Source organism: Rana temporaria, chromosome 5, assembly GCF_905171775.1.
Source record: "Rana temporaria chromosome 5, aRanTem1.1, whole genome shotgun sequence".
Lineage (NCBI taxonomy): Eukaryota > Metazoa > Chordata > Amphibia > Anura > Ranidae > Rana > Rana temporaria.
In genome coordinates this window covers 3,068,661-3,088,530 of record NC_053493.1, presented here as the reverse complement: position 1 = coordinate 3,088,530, position 19,870 = coordinate 3,068,661, and the positions used below count along the sequence as shown (strand labels likewise).

General features: G+C 44.8%; 1 protein-coding gene across 2 annotated transcripts in view; it reads right to left on the bottom strand.

Moving 5' to 3' along the window:
• ADGRB1 (adhesion G protein-coupled receptor B1) overlaps window positions 1–19,870 on the bottom strand; it is a 735,432-nt gene that overhangs the window by 78,010 nt on the left and 637,552 nt on the right. For both annotated transcript variants that reach the window (XM_040352071.1, XM_040352072.1), the window contains exon 24: window positions 15,392–15,477. In XM_040352071.1, coding sequence (XP_040208005.1) covers window positions 15,392–15,477 — 86 coding nt within the window. The remainder of the gene's footprint in view (window positions 1–15,391; window positions 15,478–19,870) is intronic.

Genomic DNA, 19,870 nt, shown 5'->3' with positions numbered 1-19,870 from the left:
TCTCACTTCCTCTCCTACTGACAACCTGTAAGAGAACTTGCAAGCGCGCTCCGGGCGCACATGCGCCAATACGCATAGGAGCGCGCACGTCCGTGGGAGCGCATCCACGCGTTCCCTTGGTGCTAGACGCCCTATTTAACCACTGAAGACCCGGACCTTTAGGCAGCTAAAGGACCCGGCCAGTTTTTGCGATTCGGCACTGCGCCGCTTTAACTGGCAATTGCGCGGTCGTGCGACGTGGCTCCCAAACAAAATTGGCGTCCTTTTTTTCCCCACAAATAGAGCTTTCTTTTGGTGGTATTTGATCACCACCCCAAAAATATATTACATTTTTTTTTTCCCTCAGTTTAGGCCGATACGTATTCTTCTACCTATTTTTGGTAAAAAAAATCACAATAAGCGTTTATCGGTTGGTTTGCGTAAAATTGATAGCGCTTACAAAATAGGGGATAGTTTTATTGCATTTTTATTAATTATTAACTAGTGCACACCAAGTCCCAACTCCCTGTTGGGCCCAGCAATCCCTTCAGGTTCCTTCCAAAGGCCATCCAATGCCTTGGGCTGATGGTGGTCAGAACCAGTTTTTTGGGGTGGGTTGCCCTTCTAATTTTCTCTCTACGGCTTTCAAGATTTCCAATGGGATGTTGGTACATTGTGATGTAAATTAAACAGCAAAGTATTATATCGCGACTTAAAAACACATTTTTTTTGTCTGTGTTGCTTTTTAATGCCCCACACGGTCGAAATTTCCGACAAGAAAAGTCCGATGTGAGCTTTTGGTCAGAAATTCCGACCGTGTGTAGGCTCCACTCTTCCTGTCGGAATTTCCGCCAACAAAAATTGGAGAGCTGGTTCTCAAATTTTCAGACGGAAAAGATTCCAATCGGAAATTCCGATCGTCTGTAGCAATTCCGACGTGCAAAATTTACGACGCAGGCTCGAAAACAATTCAACGCATGCTCAAAAGCATTGAACTAAATCTTCTTGGCTCGTCATAGTGTTGTACGTCACCGCGTTCTTGACGGTCGAAGGTTTAGAGAACTGTTGTGTGACCGTGTGTATGCCAGCCAAGCTTGAGCGGAATTCCTTTGGAAAAAGCATCCAAGGTTATTCCGACGGTAAATCTGATCGTGCGTACGCGGCATAAGAGTTAAGCCCTGTACACACGATAGGTTAACTAGAGGACAACGGTCTGAAGGACCGTTTTCATCGGCCAAAACCGATCGGGTGTGGGCCCCATAGGTTATTTAACCATCGGTTAAAAAAAAGACAACTTGCTTTAAAATGTAACCTATGGATTGATAACCGATAGGTCAAAACCGATCATTAGTAGGCAAAACCATCGGTTAAAAACCCGCGCATGCTCAGAATCAAGTCGACGCATGCTTGGAAGCATTGAACTTCGTTTTTTTCAGCACGTCGTTGTGTTTTACGTCACCGCGTTCTGACACGATCGGTTATTTAACCTATGGTGTGTAGGCGTGACTGACCATCAGTCAGCTTCATTGGTTAACCTAAGACAACGGTCCTTCAGGCCGTTGTCCTCTGGTTAACCTATCGTGTGTACAGGGCTTAACCTTACTTCCTTTCTGTAGTGGATCCCCAGATAGCAGCAAACACCTCACATGGGTTCGAGGAACCACTAACAACCTGGAAGATCCCCTAGAGTTCCAAAGAACCCTGGATGAGAATATATAGTCTGGATGATGCCAAGAGGCTTCAGTTTTGGAGCAGTAATCAAACAAAAACTGCTCTTACATACATTATCCTCATCAGGGCTCCATGTTAGGATGCAGCCAATGTGATCTTCCAATGCACTAGAGTCCAACAAGTTCTTGATGACTACCACGTCATCATTCCCGCCACACTTGGAAAGAGTTGTTGCATCTCGTCTTACTTTAAGACTTTAACCACTTGGCGCCCGCCAATGACAGATTGACGGCGGCAAAGTGGTTGTAGAATCCTGACTGGACGTCATATGACGTCCTCAGGATTCTGAGCCGCTGCACACCCCCAGGGGCGCGCATCGCGGCGATCGTTGTTGTAGGGTGTCAATCTGACACCCCGCAACACCGATCTAGGTAAAGTGTCTCTCACGGAGACACTTTACCACGTGATCAGCCGTGTCCAATCACGGCTGATCACGATGTAAACAGCAAAAGCCGGTAATCGGCTTTTCCTCACTCGCGTCTGACAGACGCGAGTAGAGGAGAGCCGATCGGGTGCTCCTCTGACAGGGGGGGTTTGTGCTGATCGATTATCAGCACAGCCCCCCCCTGAGGATGCCCACTGGACCACCAGGGATGCCCACTGGACCACCAGGGATTCCACTAGATCACCATGGATTTAAATCAAAGGTATGCCACCCTAGACCACCAGGGATGACACATAATGGATGCCAATCAGTGCCACAATGGATGCCAATCAGTGCCTACAATGGGCATCACTGATTGTCAGGCATTGTTTGGCACTGATTGGCATCCATTAGTACAACACATTAGTTAGTGCCCATCTATGCCCATCCATGCCGCCTATCAGTGCCCGTCCATGCCGCCTATCAGTGCCCATCCATGCCGCCTATTTCTGCCCATCCGTGCCGCCTATCCCTGCCCATCCATGCCGCCTATCCCTGCCCATCCGTGCCCTCTATCTGTGCCCATCAGTGCCGCATATTGGTGCCCATCATCAATGCCACCACATCAGTGCCACCTCATCGGTGCCCATCAGTGCCACCTTATCAGTGCCAGTCATTGCAGTACCATCAGTGCCCATTAGTGAAGGAGAAAACAAACGTATTTACAATGTTTTATAACGGAAACAAATTATTTTATTTTTTTTTCTAAATTTTCGGTCATTTTTTTTTTTTTTTTGCAGAAAATAAAAATCCCAGAGGTGATCAAATACCACCAAAAGAAAGCTCTATTTGTGGGTACAAAATGATAAAAATTTAGTTTGGGTACACAGTGTAGCATGACCGCGCAATTGTAATTTAAATTGCAACAGCACTGAAACCTAAAAATTGGTCTGGGCGGGAAGGTGTATAAGTGCCCCCCGGTATGGAAGGGGTTAAAAGACGCAATGTTTTGAAAGAGTCCTTAAAAACAGTTCTAAGAAAACTGTTTTTTTTTCAAATATAAAAATAGCTTCTAAAGGAAGAAAATGTAGTAATCCTAATGGGAAAATCAATGGTGTAAGTTGTTAACAAGCGGTGATGCAGATAGAGCCCCTCTATTGATGGAAGAATTGTCAGAAAAGCAAGCTTCCCACGTCACCCTGGCTTCTCTTTCGTGGTATTTATAACCTTGAAAGCCAAGGTCTGATCTTTCCAGGCCTTTTAGTCAACAAACACATGTTTACCGGCTCAAAACTGTCATGGACCTGGTGTACCGATGTCCCTTATTTAATGCAAAGGCTTTCGTAGTTAGGAAAAATAAAAGATAGACGTCCATTGAGTTCCACCAATAGGAAAACATGTTCAATCTAGAAATATATACCAAAACATACAAGTAACTAAATAAATAAAAATCACAGAAGAACTTATAAAAGAAAGCTCTTAGAGCCGGTTCATACAGGGGCGACCTTGTCAGGCGACTCAGCCGCCTGACAAGTCGCGGTCCGCTCTATTCAATGGAACCGTTCTAATAGGAGCGACACAAGTCGCTTCCGACTTAGAAAAAGGTTCCTGTATGATTTTGGGCATTGGCTTCAATACAGAAGTCATTTTGCAAGTTGCCTCTCAAGTCGTGTTAAAACGGGAGTTCACCCATTTATTAAATTTTTTTTTTTTCCCCTTAGATTCCTGCTCGTTTTGTCTAGGGGAATCGGCTATTTGATTTAAAATATGAGCAGTACTTACCGTTTTCGAGATGCATCTTCTTCCGTCGCTTCCGGGTATGGGTCTTCGGGAGCGGGCGTTCCTTCTTGATTGACAGTCTTCCGAGAGGCTTCCGACGGTCGCATCCATCGCGTCACTCGTAGCCGAAAGAAGCCGAACGTCGGTGCGGCTCTATACTGCGCCTGCGCACCGACGTTCGGCTTCTTTCGGAAAATCGTGACGCGATGGATGCGACCGTCGGAAGACTGTCAATCAAGAAGGAACGCCCATTCCCGCAGCCCATACCCGGAAGCGACGGAGAGGATGCATCTCGTAAACGGTAAGTACGGCTCATATTTTAAAACAAATAGCCGATTCCCCTAGACAAAACGAGCAGGAATCTAAGGCTAAAAAGTGCTCTCTAAGGGTGAACCTCCGCTTTAAGATCGCCTTGCCCGAGTCTCCTTGCGGAGTCGCCCCCCAAAGTCGTGCCGCCTGTGTGTGAACCGGCTCTTAAAGCGGTAGTTCCCCCTCAAAAAAATTGTTACCCTTAGATTGATGCTCATTTTGTCTAGGGGAATCGGCTAGTTGTTTTAAAATCGAAGCCGTACTTACCATTGTAGAGAGCGATCTTCTCCGCCACTTCGGGGTATGGTCTTCGGGACTGGGCGTTCCTTCTTGATTGACAGGCTTCCGACGGTCGCATCTATCGCGTCAGGATTTTCCGAAAGTAGCCGAACGTCAGTGCGCAGGCGCCGTATAGAGCCGCGCCGACGTTCGGCTTCTTTCGGCTACTCGTGACGCGATGGATGCGACCGTCGGAAGCCTGTCAGAAGACTGTCAATCAAAATCGGAACGCCCAGTCCCGAAGACCCATACCCGGAAGCGGCGGAGAAGATCGCTCTCTACAACAGTAAGTACAACTTCGATTTTAAAACAACTAGCCGATTCCCCTAGACAAAATGAGCCTCAATCTAAGGGTAACATTTTTTTTGAGGGGAAACTACCGCTTTAATGTTCTATATATCCATCATCTCAAAATATTAAGATTAGAAACTCCTGAAACAAACAACCCGAAAACACTCTTGGGCAGATCGTCCATGTTTATAAAGTTTACCACAGATACAGTGGCGTAGCGTGGGGGGTGCGAGGGGGGCCACCGCCCCCCGGGCGCAAAATTTAGAGGGGCACTGTCACAAGTGTGGAGAGGAGGGAGCGCCAACAACAGATGGGACATAGGAACATTTGCATGATGTCACCACTCCAGGCTTTACCAGTCATTATCAAGCACGCTCTCCTCCTCCCTACAGCCACCGCTGTCTCACACAGCAGATCATGTGACCAGACTGGAGCTAGCTGAAAACAGGTAAGTCCGTGGGTCAGGGGGGCGCAGATTACTTGCCTCGTCCCAGGCGCTGACAACCCACTTCATGGGAATGATTGACCATTCTTCCAGAAGCGCATTGCACTGCAAGAACCAGCACTGTATGAATGGATAGAAATGTTGCCATTTGTATGATTGTATCTGTAGTAAACTATACGATATGAATTAGCTGATCAATGGGGTATGTTGAGGTTATATCTGGAGGGTCGAATATAAATGCTTTGACCTGATGGATAAGTTGAATATTAAGAATTTGCTTTTATAAATTCTTGTGATTTTAACCACTTAAGACCCGGACCAAAATGCAGCTAAAGGATTTTGCCCCTTTTTGCGATTCGGCACTGCGTCGCTTTAACTGACAATTGCGCGGTCGTGCGACGTGGCTCCCAAACAAAATTGGCGTCCTTTTTTTTCCCACAAATAGAGATTTCTTTTGGTGGTATTTGATCACCTCTGCGGTTTTTATTTTTTGCGCTATAAACAAAAATAGAGCGACAATTTTGAAAAAAAATGCAATATTTTTTACTTGTTGCTATAATAAATATCCCCCAAAAATATATATATATAAAAAAAAACCCTCAGTTTAGGCCGATACGTATTTTTCTACCTATTCTTGGTAAAAAAAAAAAAATCGCAATAAGTGTTTATCGGTTGGTTTGCGCAAAATTTATAGCGTTTACAAAATAGGGGATAGTTTTATTGCATTTTTATTAATTATTATTTTTTTACTACTAATGGCGGCGATCAGCGATTTTTTTCGTGACTGCGACATTATGGCGGACACATCGGACACTTTTGACACATTTTTGGGATCATTTTCACAGCAAACAATGCACTTAAAATGCACTGATTACTGTGAAAATGACAATTGCAGTTTTGGAGTTAACCACTAGGGGGCGCTGATGGGGTTATGTGTGACCTCAAGTGTGTTTACAACTGTAAGGGGTGTGGCTGTAGGTGTGACGTCATCGATTGTGTCTCCCTATATAAGGGATCACACGATCGATGCGCCGCCACAGTGAAGAATGGGAAAGCCGTGTTTACACACAGCTCTCCCCGTTCTTCAGCTCCAGGGACCGATCGTGGGACTCCAACGGCGATTGGGTCCACGAGTCCCGCGGTCACGGAGCTTCGGATCGGGTCGCGGGAGCGCGCCCGCGACCCCACAGCTGGGCTTAAAGGACAACGTAAATATACGTTGATGTGCCCAGCCGTGCCATTCTGCCGACGTATATCCGTGTGGTTAAGGACCGCCTAACACCGATATACATCGGCAGAATGGCACGGCTGGGCACAATCACGTAAGGGTACATCCTCTTTAAGTGCCCAGCCGTGGGTCGCGCGATCGGTCACAGGAGCTGAAGAACGGGGAGAGGTGAGTGTAAACACAGCCTCCACGTTCTTCACACTGGCAGTGTCATTGATCGTGTGTTCCCTGATATAGGGAAAGACGATCAATGACGTCACACGTCCAGCCCCGCCCCCCTACAGTTAGAAACACATATGAGGTCACACTTAACCCCTACAGCGCCCCCTAGTGGTTAACTCCTAAACGGCAATTGTCATTTTCAGTGCATTTTTATAGCACTTTTCGCTGTGAAAAATGACAATGGTCCCAAAAATGTGTTAAAAGTGTCCGATGTGTCCGCCATAATGTCGCAGTCACGATAAAAATCGATGATCGCCGCCATTAGTAGTAAAAAAAAATATATAAAAAAAATGCCATAAAAATATCCCCTATTTTGTAAACACTATAAATTTTGTGCAAACCAATCGATAAACGCTTATTGCGATTTTTAACCAAAAATATGTAGAAGAATACGTATCGGCCTAAACTGAGGAAAAAAAAAAAAATTTATATATATTTTTTGGGGGATATTTATTATAGCAAAAAGTAAAAATTATTGCTTTTTTTTTCAAAATTGTCGCTCTATTTTTGTTTATAGCGCAAAAAATAAAAATCGCAGAGGTGATCAAATACCACCAAAAGAAAGCTCTATTTGTGGGAAAAAAAGGACGCCAATTTTGTTTGGGAGCCACGTCGCACGACCGCGCAATTGTCAGTTAAAACGACGCAGTGCCGAATCGCAAAAAGGGGCAAGGTCCTTTAGCTGCATAATGGTCCGGGGCTTAAGTGGTTAAGCAATGCTGTAAATAAAATAAGTTTTTTTGTATATTTTGGCACTTAAAAAGTCCAATTCTGGTATATGCTTCTAAATTGAATATATTTTTGGGGGATGGTGGTACCTTGCTAATCACGATCTAATAAATACAATTACAGCACTTCAAAAGAAAAAAAATAATAATTAAATGAAAGATGAAGTCGATCATTAGATGTGAATCCTCCATTGCGACACAATTTTGATACAATTTGGTTTTCATGACTCAATAACAAGTCCTCACCAAGCCTCGCCCAGCACACAACCTAACGTACATAAGTGTAATACATAGGGTTGTCCCGATACCGATACTAGTATCGGTACCGATTCCGAGTATTTGCGGGAGTACTCGTACTCCCGCAAATACCCCCGATACCGAAATAGAATACTCCCCCCCCCCGCCGCCGCCGGCGCCGCCAACGCATCCCGCCGCTACGCCGCATCCCCGCTGCCGCCGCCACTTGGTTAATACGGGCGGGGAACATTACAGCATTCATTTGAATAGCTGTAGTCTTTCCCGCCGCGCCGCATATAGACACTCCCCCTTGCTCGGGTGAACTGTCCAATCCCGAGCAAGGGGGAGTGTCTATACGCAGCGCGGCGCGAATCATTACAGCTATTCAAATGAAAGCTGTGATGTTCCCCGCGCGTATTAACCAGTCGGCGGCAGCGGGGATGCGGCGGGATGCAGGTAAGGGGGACATGGCTGCATATGGGAGACATGGCTGGATATGGGGGGGACATGGCTGCAAATGGGGGACATGGCTGGATATGGGGGGAGACATGGCTGCATATGGGGGGACATGGCTGGATATGGGGGGAGACACGGCTGGATATGGGGGGAGACACGGCTGCATATGGGGGGAGACATGGCTGGATATGGGGGGGAGACATGGCTGGATATGGGGGGAGACATGGCTGGATATGGGGGGAGACATGGCTGCATATGGGGGGACATGGCTGCATATGGGGGGAGACATGGCTGCATATGGGGGGAGACATGGCTGCATATGGGGGGACATGGCTGGATATGGGGGGAGACATGGCTGCATATGGGGGACATGGCTGGATATGGGGGGAGACATGGCTGCATATGGGGGGACATGGCTGCATATGGGGGGGGGACATGGCTGCATATGGGGGGGGACATGGCTTCATATGGGGGGGGACATGGCTTCATATGGGGGGGGGACATGGCTGGATATGGGGGGGACATGGCTGGATATGGGGGGGACATGGCTGGATATGGGAGGGGACATGGCTGGATATGGGGGGGACATGGCTGGATATGGGGGGGACATGGCTGCATTTGTGGGGGGACATGGCTGCATTTGGGGACACATTTAAAAAAAAGTATCGGTACTTGTACTCGGTCCTAAAAAAGTGGTATCGGGACAACCCTAGTAATACATAAGTGTATTCAAGGCAACGCCCCCCAATATCTATGCGAAAAAATAAAAGCCCATAACTCCAATCGCATTCTGCGATCCACCAATCAAAACCTCCTCCAGATACCCAAAGCCAGGTACAAGTCCAAAGGAGATCGAAGATTTGCAGTCCAGGGACCCAGACTATGGAACGCTCTACCAACCACCATCCGACTGGAGGAGAACCACCTGGCCTTCAGGAGAAAGATTAAAACCCATCTCTTCTGAGGTCAGGGGGTTCCTTACCCATGAAATGGATACAGCGCCCAGAGGCCATTCAGTTCGCATGTGTTGCGCTTTACAAGTTTCTCACTCACTAACGTATGATTTATCATGTTTTCTCTATCTTGGGAGTTTTTTCTTGTAGGACGCAAAAATATGAAAAAAAAATAACAACTTTGAGATTCTCTTCTGCCAATAATTCAATTGGATTGTGTTTAATTAAACCCCAAACTGTGTTCCAACGCATTTTTCAGACAGATCACCATGGAAGGCGGGAAAACAACATACGGTTCAAATAAAATAATATGTCAGCGACACCCAATGTGATCAAAAACCAGGAACACGATAAAACAATATTTTGAAGACTCAGGAAGAAAATTAGTTGCAAAGGGGTCACCTGGTCCCCGTCTGAAGTTCCATAGGTCATGCTGCCAGTAGCAGGGCCGGGGGGCGGGAGAGCCGGCTGCCCTGGGCGCAATGGTTTATGGCAGGGATTTGGGAGCCCTGACCCTAACCCTAAGGGAAGAGGGGGGGCGCATTGTGGCATCTTTGCCCTGGGCGCTGGATGGCCTTGTCCCAGATTTGGCTAGTAGCACATGGTTGGGGGTATGTCACCTTTCAGGAACTTTGAATGGTACCTACAGGGGGCAGCACGTCTGTTCCCTGCCATAGGTCACTACTCATTATCTATTCTCGTCATCGCCAATACATGCACTTTCCACATCTAATGCCCCCCTGCCATGGTATTTCTTCTAAGCCGTTGCATTGAGCTCTGGTGTTTCTACAAAGTGACCCTCATGTGTCAATCAACATTCAATTGATGGTCTCATTTCCATTGTGACCCCCCAATGTATATTTGGAGCATGGAATAATAGGGAAAATAGGGAGCTTTGCCACAATTTCACCTCATCTACCCACTTTTCTGATTATGGAGGTTGTATTATGTATCAGCACAGTTGTGTGTGGCATCTGGATATGCCGTATATACTCGAGTATAAGCCTACCCGAAAATAAGCCGAGGCGCCTAATTTTACCACAAAAAATGGGAAAACGTATTGACTTGAGTATAAGCCTAGGGTGGAAAATGCAGTAGCTACTGCAAGTGTAAAAGAGGGTCAACAATGCCCATCTACAGCCTCACTGTACCCATCTGCAGCCTCACTGTGTCCATTTGCAGCCTCACTACCCATTTTCAGTCTCACTGTGCCCCTCTGCAGCCTCTCTGTGCCCCTCTCCAGCCTCACTGTGCCCCTCGGCAGCCTCACTGTGCCCCTCGGCAGCCTCACTGTGCCCATCGGCAGCCTCACTGTGCCTATCTGCAGCCTCACTGTGCCCAACTGCAGCCCCACTGTGCCCATTTGTAGCCTTACTGTGCCCATTTGCAGCCTCACTGTGCCTATCTGCAGCCTCACTGTGCCCAACTGCAGCCCCACTGTGCCTATTTGTAGCCTTACAGTGCCCATCTGCAGCCTCACTGTGCCCATCTGCAGCATCACTGTGCCCAACTGCAGCCTCACTGTACCCAACTGCAGCCCCACTGTGCCTATTTGTAGCCTTACAGTGCCCATCTGCAGCCTCACTATGCCTATCTGCAGCCTCACTGTGCCCAACTGCAGCCCCACTGTGCCCATTTGTAGCCTTACTGTGCCCATTTGCAGGCTCACTGTGCTCATCGGCAGCCTCACTGTGCCTATCTGCAGCCTCACTGTGCCCAACTGCAGCCCCACTGTGCCTATTTGTAGCCTTACAGTGCCCATCTGCAGCCTCACTGTGCCCATCTGCAGCCTCACTGTGCCCATCTGCAGCCTCACTGTGCCCATCTGCAGCCCTCACTGTGCCCATCTGCAGCCCTCACTTTGCCAATTTTCAGCCTCATGTACCTTTGATCCGCTGTGTCAGTCTTAACCATTCCGCACCGTCCACTGTAACAAAACCCCGCCTCCACCTCGTCCATGATAGACGGAACACTGATTCAGTTTCCCAGCATTGTTATCAGTGTTCCGTCCAGGGATGGACTGGCCATTGGGACCACAGGGAGTTTCCTGGTGGGCCGATGGCTCAGTGGGCCGGCTTCAGTGACAGCGGACTGCTGCCCCCCTCTGCTCCTCTGTCTCTCCCTCCCCGCAGCGCTCACCTGGGGGTAACAAAGAAGCAGGGGGAGGACCAGAGGAGCAGGGGGGATGACAGAGGAGCATGGGGGGAGGGGACAGACAGCTGACTCAACAGCTATGGCCTGGGAGTTTCTCACTTCTGCCTAAACTTTTCCCATAAGGGGGGGCACCAAACTGATTTGGGTGAAATAATGTCTAGCTTCCCCACTGGTACTGCCTATAAGAGTACCAGTACCAGCCGTTCTACTCTAATAAAGTAGAATGGCAAGTGGCTAGTGAAGGGGGAGAGGGGGCTTGGGTGGCCAGGGGGGGGGGGGGGGAGTTGTCTGGTCGCCATGGGAGAGACCTGTCAAAGTGGGCCAGTCTGGATGAAGTCCAGGGCCAAATTTCTGTCCCAGTCCATCCCTGGTTCCGTCTATCACGAACGAGGAGGAGGCTGGGCTTTGTTACAGTGGACGATGTGGAACAGTTAAGACTGACACAGCGGAAGATCCTCACTCGAGTATAAGCCGAGGGGGGGGGTCTTTTTCAGCATAAAAAATGTGTTGAAAAAGTCGGCTTATACTCGAGTATATACGGTAATTAGTCATCATTGTTCAAATTTGCATTCTTTTGGTGTATTGTAACCTCTTCCTATCTGACGTGTGACCTGCTGAACAGGCACATTGACTGAAACATTGGCGAGCCAGCCGCTTCATTTTCTGTACCAACAACTTGTGTCGCGGTGTAAACTGAGAATTTCTAAAAGTTAACATTTGAATGAGAGATCTGAAAAGACTTCAGCAACAAGTTAGTTATAGTCTTACATTTTCTTTAATATTTTTTTTTTTCTGGAAGACACCCTTGATGCACCCGAGTTTGTGCAGCTGGTCAATTTAGGACGAGTTCCAGACAATCAACAGGCTAAAATTTCCATGATCTCTTGTCGTTGTGCCAAGGTGCTGCCCTGGCATTCTCAAGTAGGGTGTTCCAAGAAGAAGCCTGCTGTTCTCATGCCACAGGGCTACTGGAACGGATCATATTTCTCAAGTAAAGCCAGGACGTGTTCTGTGTGGTCCTGATTGGGGTTGGGGGGGGTCATGAAGTACACTTTCCACCATTGAAGGAACTGTCCTGGTCTATATTTCCTACTCTCTACCAGCCTTATCATGAGACCTCCTGTCTATATAATCTACTCCTTACAGCCTTATTATGTGACCCCTTGTCTATATAACTTACTCCCTACCAGCTTTATCATGTGACCCCTTGTCTATATAACTTACCCCCTACCAGCTGTGTCATGAGACCTCTTGTCTATATAACCTAACTTCTACCATTCATATATTGAGATCTACTGTCTATAAAACCTACTTCCTTACCAGCCTTATCTTGACCTTCTATTTACATTACCTACTTCCTAAAAGCTGTATCATGAGACCTCCTGGCTATAAAAACCCTTACCAGCCTTATCCTGTGACCTCCCGTCTATATTACTTACTCCCTATTAGCCATATCGTAAGACTTCCCATCTATTTTAGCTACGTCCTACAAACAATATCGTGAGACCTCCCATCTACTTTCTATCAGTCGTAACATAAGACCTCCCATCTATATTTCCAACTTCCTACCAGCCATATCTTGAGACCTCCTGTCTATATTACCTACTTCCTATCAGCCGTATCATGAGACATCCCATCTATATTTCCAACTTCCTTTTAGCCATATCTTGAGACCTCCCACCTAGATTACCTACTTCCTACCAGCTATATCTTGAGACCTCTTGTCTATATTACCTATGGTACTTATTACCAGTCGTATCAGGAGACCTCTTGTCTATATTACCTACTTCCTATCAGCCATATCTTGAGATCTCCCAGCTATATCACCGACTTCCTACCAGTCATATCATGAGACCTCCCATCTATATTAACTACTTCCTACCAGTCGTATCATGGGACCTCCCACCTATATTACCTACTTCTTATCAGCTTTATCTTGAGACCTCCTGCCTATATTACCTACTTCCTACCAGTCATATCATGAGACCTCCCATCTATATTTCCAACTTCCTTCCAGCCATATCTTGAGACCTCCCACCTATATTACCTACTTCCTACCAGTCGTATCATGGGACCTCCCATTTATATTTCCAACTTCCTACCAGCCATATCTTGAGACCTCCTGTCTATATTACCTACTTCCTATCAGCCGTATCATGAGACATCCCATCTATATTTCAAACTTCCTTTTAGCCATATCTTGAGACCTCCCACCTAGATTACCTACTTCCTACCAGCCATATCTTGAGACCTCCCACCTATATTACCTACTTCCTACCAGTCGTATCATGGGACCTCCCATCTATATTTCCAACTTCCTACCAGCCATATCTTGAGACCTCCTGTCTATATTACCTACTTCCTATCAGCCGTATCATGAGACTTCCCCATATATAGTTCCTACTTCCTACCAGTCGTATCATGAGACCTCCCATCTATATTTCCAACTTCCTTCCAGCCATATCTTGAGACCTCCCACCTATATTACCTACTTCCTACCAGTTGTATCATGGGACCTCCCATCTATATTTCCAACTTCCTACCAGCCATATCTTGAGACCTCCTGTCTATATTACCTATTTCCTATCAGCCGTATCATGAGACTTCCCCATATATAGTTCCTACTTCCTACCAGTCGTATCATGAGACCTCCCATCTATATTTCCAACTTCCTTCCAGCCATATCTTGAGACCTCCCACCTATATTGCCTACTTCCTACCAGTCGTATCATGGGACCTCCCATCTATATTTCCAACTTCCTACCAGCCATATCTTGAGACCTCCTGTCTATATTACCTATTTCCTATCAGCCGTATCATGAGACTTCCCCATATATAGTTCCTACTTCCTATCAGTCGTATCATGAGACCTCCCATCTATATTTCCAACTTCCTTTTGGCCATATCTTGAGACCTCCCACCTATATTACCTACTTCCTACCAGCCATATCATGAGACCTCCTGTCTATATTACCTATGGTACTTACTACCAGTCATATCATGAGACCTCTTGTCTATATTACCTACTTCCTATCATCCGTATCTTGAGACCTCCCGCTTATATTACCTACTTCCTACCAGCCATAACTTGGGACCTCCTGTCTATATTACCTATGGTACTTACTACCAGTCGTATCAGGAGCCCTTTTGTCTATATTACCTACTTCCTATCAGCCATATCTTGAGATCTCCCACCTATATTACCTACTTCCTATCAGCCGTATCTTGAGACCTCCCAGCTATATTACCTACTTCCTACCAGCCATATCATGAGACCTCCCATCTATATTTCCAACTTCCTTTTAGCCATATCTTGAGACCTCCCGCTTATATTACCTACTTCCTACCAGCCATATCTTGGGACCTCCTGTCTATATTACCTATGGTACTTACTACCAGTCATATCAGGAGACCTCTTGTCTATATTACTTACTTCCTATCAGCCATATCTTGGGACCTCCTGTCTATATTACCTATGGTACTTACTACCAGTCATATCAGGAGACCTCTTGTCTATATTACCTACTTCCTATCAGCCATATCTTGAGATATCCCACCTATATTACCTACTTCCTATCAGTCATATCATGAGACCTCCCATCTATATTAACTACTTCCTACCAGTCGTATCATAGGACCTCCCACCTATATTACCTACTTCTTATCAGCTTTATCTTGAGACCTCCTGCCTATATTACCTACTTCCTACCAGTCATATCACAAGACCCTCCATCTATATTACCTACCAGCCAAATCTTGAGACCTCCCACCTATATTACCTACCTCCTATCAGCTGTATCTTTAATGGGACCTCCTGCCTATATAATGTAATTTCTACCAGTCAGATCAATTGTCTATATAACCTACACCCTACCAGCCTTATGTTGAGACCTCCCATCTATGTGTTGGTCTATCACATAAAATTCCAATAAAATACATTTATGTTTTTGGTTGTAGCATGACAAAATGTGGGAAATTTCAAGGGGTATGAATACTTTTTCAAGGCACTGTATTACCTACTTCCTACCAGCTGTATCATAAGACCTCCCATTTATATTAGGCTTCCTTCCAGGTAGCATTACCTATGGGATATTATGTTGATGTGGAGTTTTTTTTCTGGGGGGGGGGGGGTTTGTTGTATCCCGTATTTGCATTTAACTTTAGGCTTCGCTCTACAATTATCTAAGCTGGTTATTGATCACATCGAGTTCTCTCAGACGACACAAACTGACTTACCCTGCCCGCTCCTTGAGCTTCTTGTCAGTGATTCCGTCTTTGGATACCAGTTTATTGAATACTAAAATGCCGATGACCATGTTCACCTGCATGAACAAAAATGTTACTCATAAAAATAATATTAGTACTGAGAAAAACAAAACGATTGAAGCTACAAAATACTAAATGCACAAAATAGTGAAGGGATTTTTCCAGTGAAGGTACAATGTAACCTTTATCATTTCTAGATTCCTTAGCTTGCCATTATTTCTACTATGTAATCTAATATTATCTTATTTGTTTCGGACCCGGGTAACCACATAGCATCCGGCACCTCATCCCAAGAAGTCAAATACATTGGAAGAGGGTTGGGGTGGGATTATGACGGTGCCAACATATAATAATAGAAACAAAGAGTAATTAATCATGTCTACAAAAAATTGGATGTTTTAATTACTCGTTGTTTTCTATTATTATATGTAGGCACCGTCATAATCCCACCCCAACCCTCTTCCGATGTATCCTAATATTATCATTGTCCTTCCAAGATCAATCCTGATGTGACCCTGATTCTTCCAAGATTACTCCAAATATCACTGCTTTTCATAAGGTATTACCTACAGTATATCTGGTGTGCATTCTAGATTGCTATTTAATTATCATCACTATCTCCTATGTTGTGCCTGATGTCATCACTATCCCCTATGTTACGCCTGATGTCATCACTATCCCCTATGTTACGCCTGATGTCATCACTATCCCCTATGTTACGCCTGATGTCATCACTATCCCCTATGTTACGCCTGATGTCATCACTATCCCCTATGTTACTCCTGATGTCATCACTATCTCCTATGTTACTCCTGATGTTATCACTATCTCCTATGTTACGCCTGATGTCATCACTATCTCCTATGTTACGCCTGATGTCATCACTATCTCCTATGTTATGTCTGATGTCATCACTATCTCCTATGTTATGTCTGATGTCATCACTATCTCCTATGTTACTCCTGATATCATCACCATCTCCTATGTTACGCCTGATATCATCACCATCTCCTATGTTACGCCTGATGTCATCACTATCTCCTATGTTACTCCTGATGTCATCACTATCTCCTATGGTATGCCAGATGTCATCACTATCTCCTATGTTACTCCTGATGTCATCACTATCTCCTATGTTACGCCTGATATCATCACTATATCCTATGTTACACCTGATATCAACACTATCTCCTATGTTACGCCTGATGGCATCACTATCTCCTATGTTACTCCTGATGTCATCACTATCTCCTATGTTACTCCTGATGTCATCACTATCTCCTATGTTACTCCTGATATCATCACTATCTCCTATGTTACTCCTGATGTCATCACTATCTCCTATGTTACTCCTGATGTCATCACTATCTCCTATGTTACTCCTGATGTCATCACTATCCCCTATGTTACTCCTGATGTCATCACTATCTCCTATGTTATGCCTGATGTCATCACTATCTCCTATGGTATGCCAGATGTCATCACTATCTCCTATGTTATGCCTGATGTCATCACTATCTCCTATGTTACTCCTGATGTCATCACTATCTCCTATGTTACTCCTGATGTCATCACTATCTCCTATGTTACTCCTGATGTCATCACTATCTCCTATGTTACTCCTGATGTCATCACTATCTCCTATGTTATGCCTGATGTCATCACTATCCCCTATGTTACTCCTGATGTCATCACTATCTCCTATGTTATGTCGATGTCATCACTATCTCCTATGTTACTCCTGATATCATCACTATCTCCTATGTTATGCCTGATGTCATCACTATCTCCTATGTTACTCCTGATGTCATCACTATCTCCTATGTTACTCCTGATGTCATCACTATCTCCTATGTTACTCCTGATGTCATCACTATCTCCTATGTTACTCCTGATGTCATCACTATCTCCTATGTTACTCCTGATATCATCACTATCTCCTATGTTACTCCTGATGTCATCACTATCTCCTATGTTATGCCTGATATCATCACTATCCCCTATGTTACTCCTGATATCATCACTATCTCCTATGTTACTCCTGGTGTCCATATTATAGCTCCTATGTTACTCCTGATGTCATCACTATCTCCTATGTTACTCCTGATGTCATCACTATCCCCTATGTTACTCCTGATGTCATCACTATCCCCTATGTTACTCCTGATGTCATCACTATCCCCTATGTTACTCCTGATGTCATCACTATATCCTATGTTACTCCTGATGTCATCACTATCCCCTATGTTACTCCTGGTGTCCATATTATATCTCCTATGTTACTCCTCATGTCATCACTATCTCCTATGTTATGCCTGATGTCATCACTATCTCCTATGTTACTCCTGATGTCATCACTATCCCCTATGTTACTCCTGATGTCATCACTATCTCCTATGTTATGTCTGATATCATCACTATCTCCTATGTTACTCCTGATGTCATCACTATCTCCTATGGTATGCCAGATGTCATCACTATCTCCTATGTTACTCCTGATATCATCACTATCTCCTATGTTATGCCAGATGTCATCACTATCTCCTATGTTATGCCAGATGTCATCACTATCTCCTATGTTATGCCAGATGTCATCAATATCTCCTATGTTACTCCTGACATCATCACTATCTCCTATGTTACTCCTGATGTCATCAATATCTCCTACGTTATGTCTGATGTCATCACTATCTCCTATGTTATATTGATGTCATCACTATCGCCTATGTTACTCCTGATGTCATCACTATCTCCTATGTTACTCCTGATGTCATCACTATCTCCTATGTTACTCCTGATGTCATCACTATCTCCTATGTTACTCCTGATGTCATCACTATCTCCTATGTTACTCCTGATGTCATCACTATCTCCTATGTTATGTCTGATGTCATCACTATCTCCTATGTTACTCCTGATGTCATCACTATCTCCTATGTTATGCCTGATGTCATCACTATCTCCTATGTTACTCCTGATGTCATCACTATCTCCTATGTTATGTCTGATGTCATCACTATCTCCTATGTTACTCCTGATGTCATCACTATTTCCTATGGTATGCCAGATGTCATCACTATCTCCTATGTTACTCCTGATATCATCACTATCTCCTATGTTATGCCAGATGTCATCACTATCTCCTATGTTATGCCAGATGTCATCACTATCTCCTATGTTATGTCTGATGTCATCACTATCTCCTATGTTATGTCTGATGTCATTACTATCTCCTATGTTACTCCTGATATCATCACTATCTCCTATGTTATGCCAGATGTCATTCATCACTATCTCCTATGTTATGTCGATGTTATCACTATCTCCTATGTTACTCCTGACATCATCACTATCTCCTATGTTACTCCTGATGTCATCACTATCTCCTATGTTATGCCTGATGTCATCACTATCCCCTATGTTACTCCTGATGTCATCACTATCTCCTATGTTATGTCGATGTCATCACTATCTCCTATGTTACTCCTGATGTCATCACTATCTCCTATGTTACTCCTGATGTCATCACTATCTCCTATGTTACGCCTGATGTCATCACTATCTCCTATGTTATGCCTGATGTCATCACTATCTCCTATGTTACTCCTGATGTCATCACTATCCCCTATGTTACTCCTGATGTCATCACTATCTCCTATGTTATGTCGATGTCATCACTATCTCCTATGTTACTCCTGATGTCATCACTATCTCCTATGTTACTCCTGATGTCATCACTATCTCCTATGTTACTCCTGATGTCATCACTATCTCCTATGTTACGCCTGATGTCATCACTATCCCCTATGTTACTCCTGATGTCATCACTATCCCCTATGTTACTCCTGATGTCATCACTATCTCCTATGTTATGTCGATGTCATCACTATCTCCTATGTTACTCCTGATGTCATCACTATCTCCTATGTTACTCCTGATGTCATCACTATCTCCTATGTTACTCCTGATGTCATCACCATCTCCTATGTTACTCCTGATGTCATCACTATCTCCTATGTTACTCCTGATGTCATCACTATCTCCTATGTTACTCCTGATGTCATCACTATCTCCTATGTTATGTCGATGTCATCACTATCTCCTATGTTACTCCTGATGTCATCACTATCTCCTATGTTACTCCTGATGTCATCACTATCTCCTATGTTACTCCTGATGTCATCACTATCTCCTATGTTACTCCTGATATCAACACTATCTCCTATGTTACTCCTGATGGCATCACTATCTCCTATGTTACTCCTGATGTCATCACTATCTCCTATGTTACTCCTGATGTCATCACTATCTCCTATGTTACTCCTGATGTCATCACTATCTCCTATGTTACCCCTGATGTCATCACTATCTCCTATGTTACTCCTGATATCATCACTATCCCCTATGTTACTCCTGATATCATCACTATCTCCTATGTTACTCCTGATG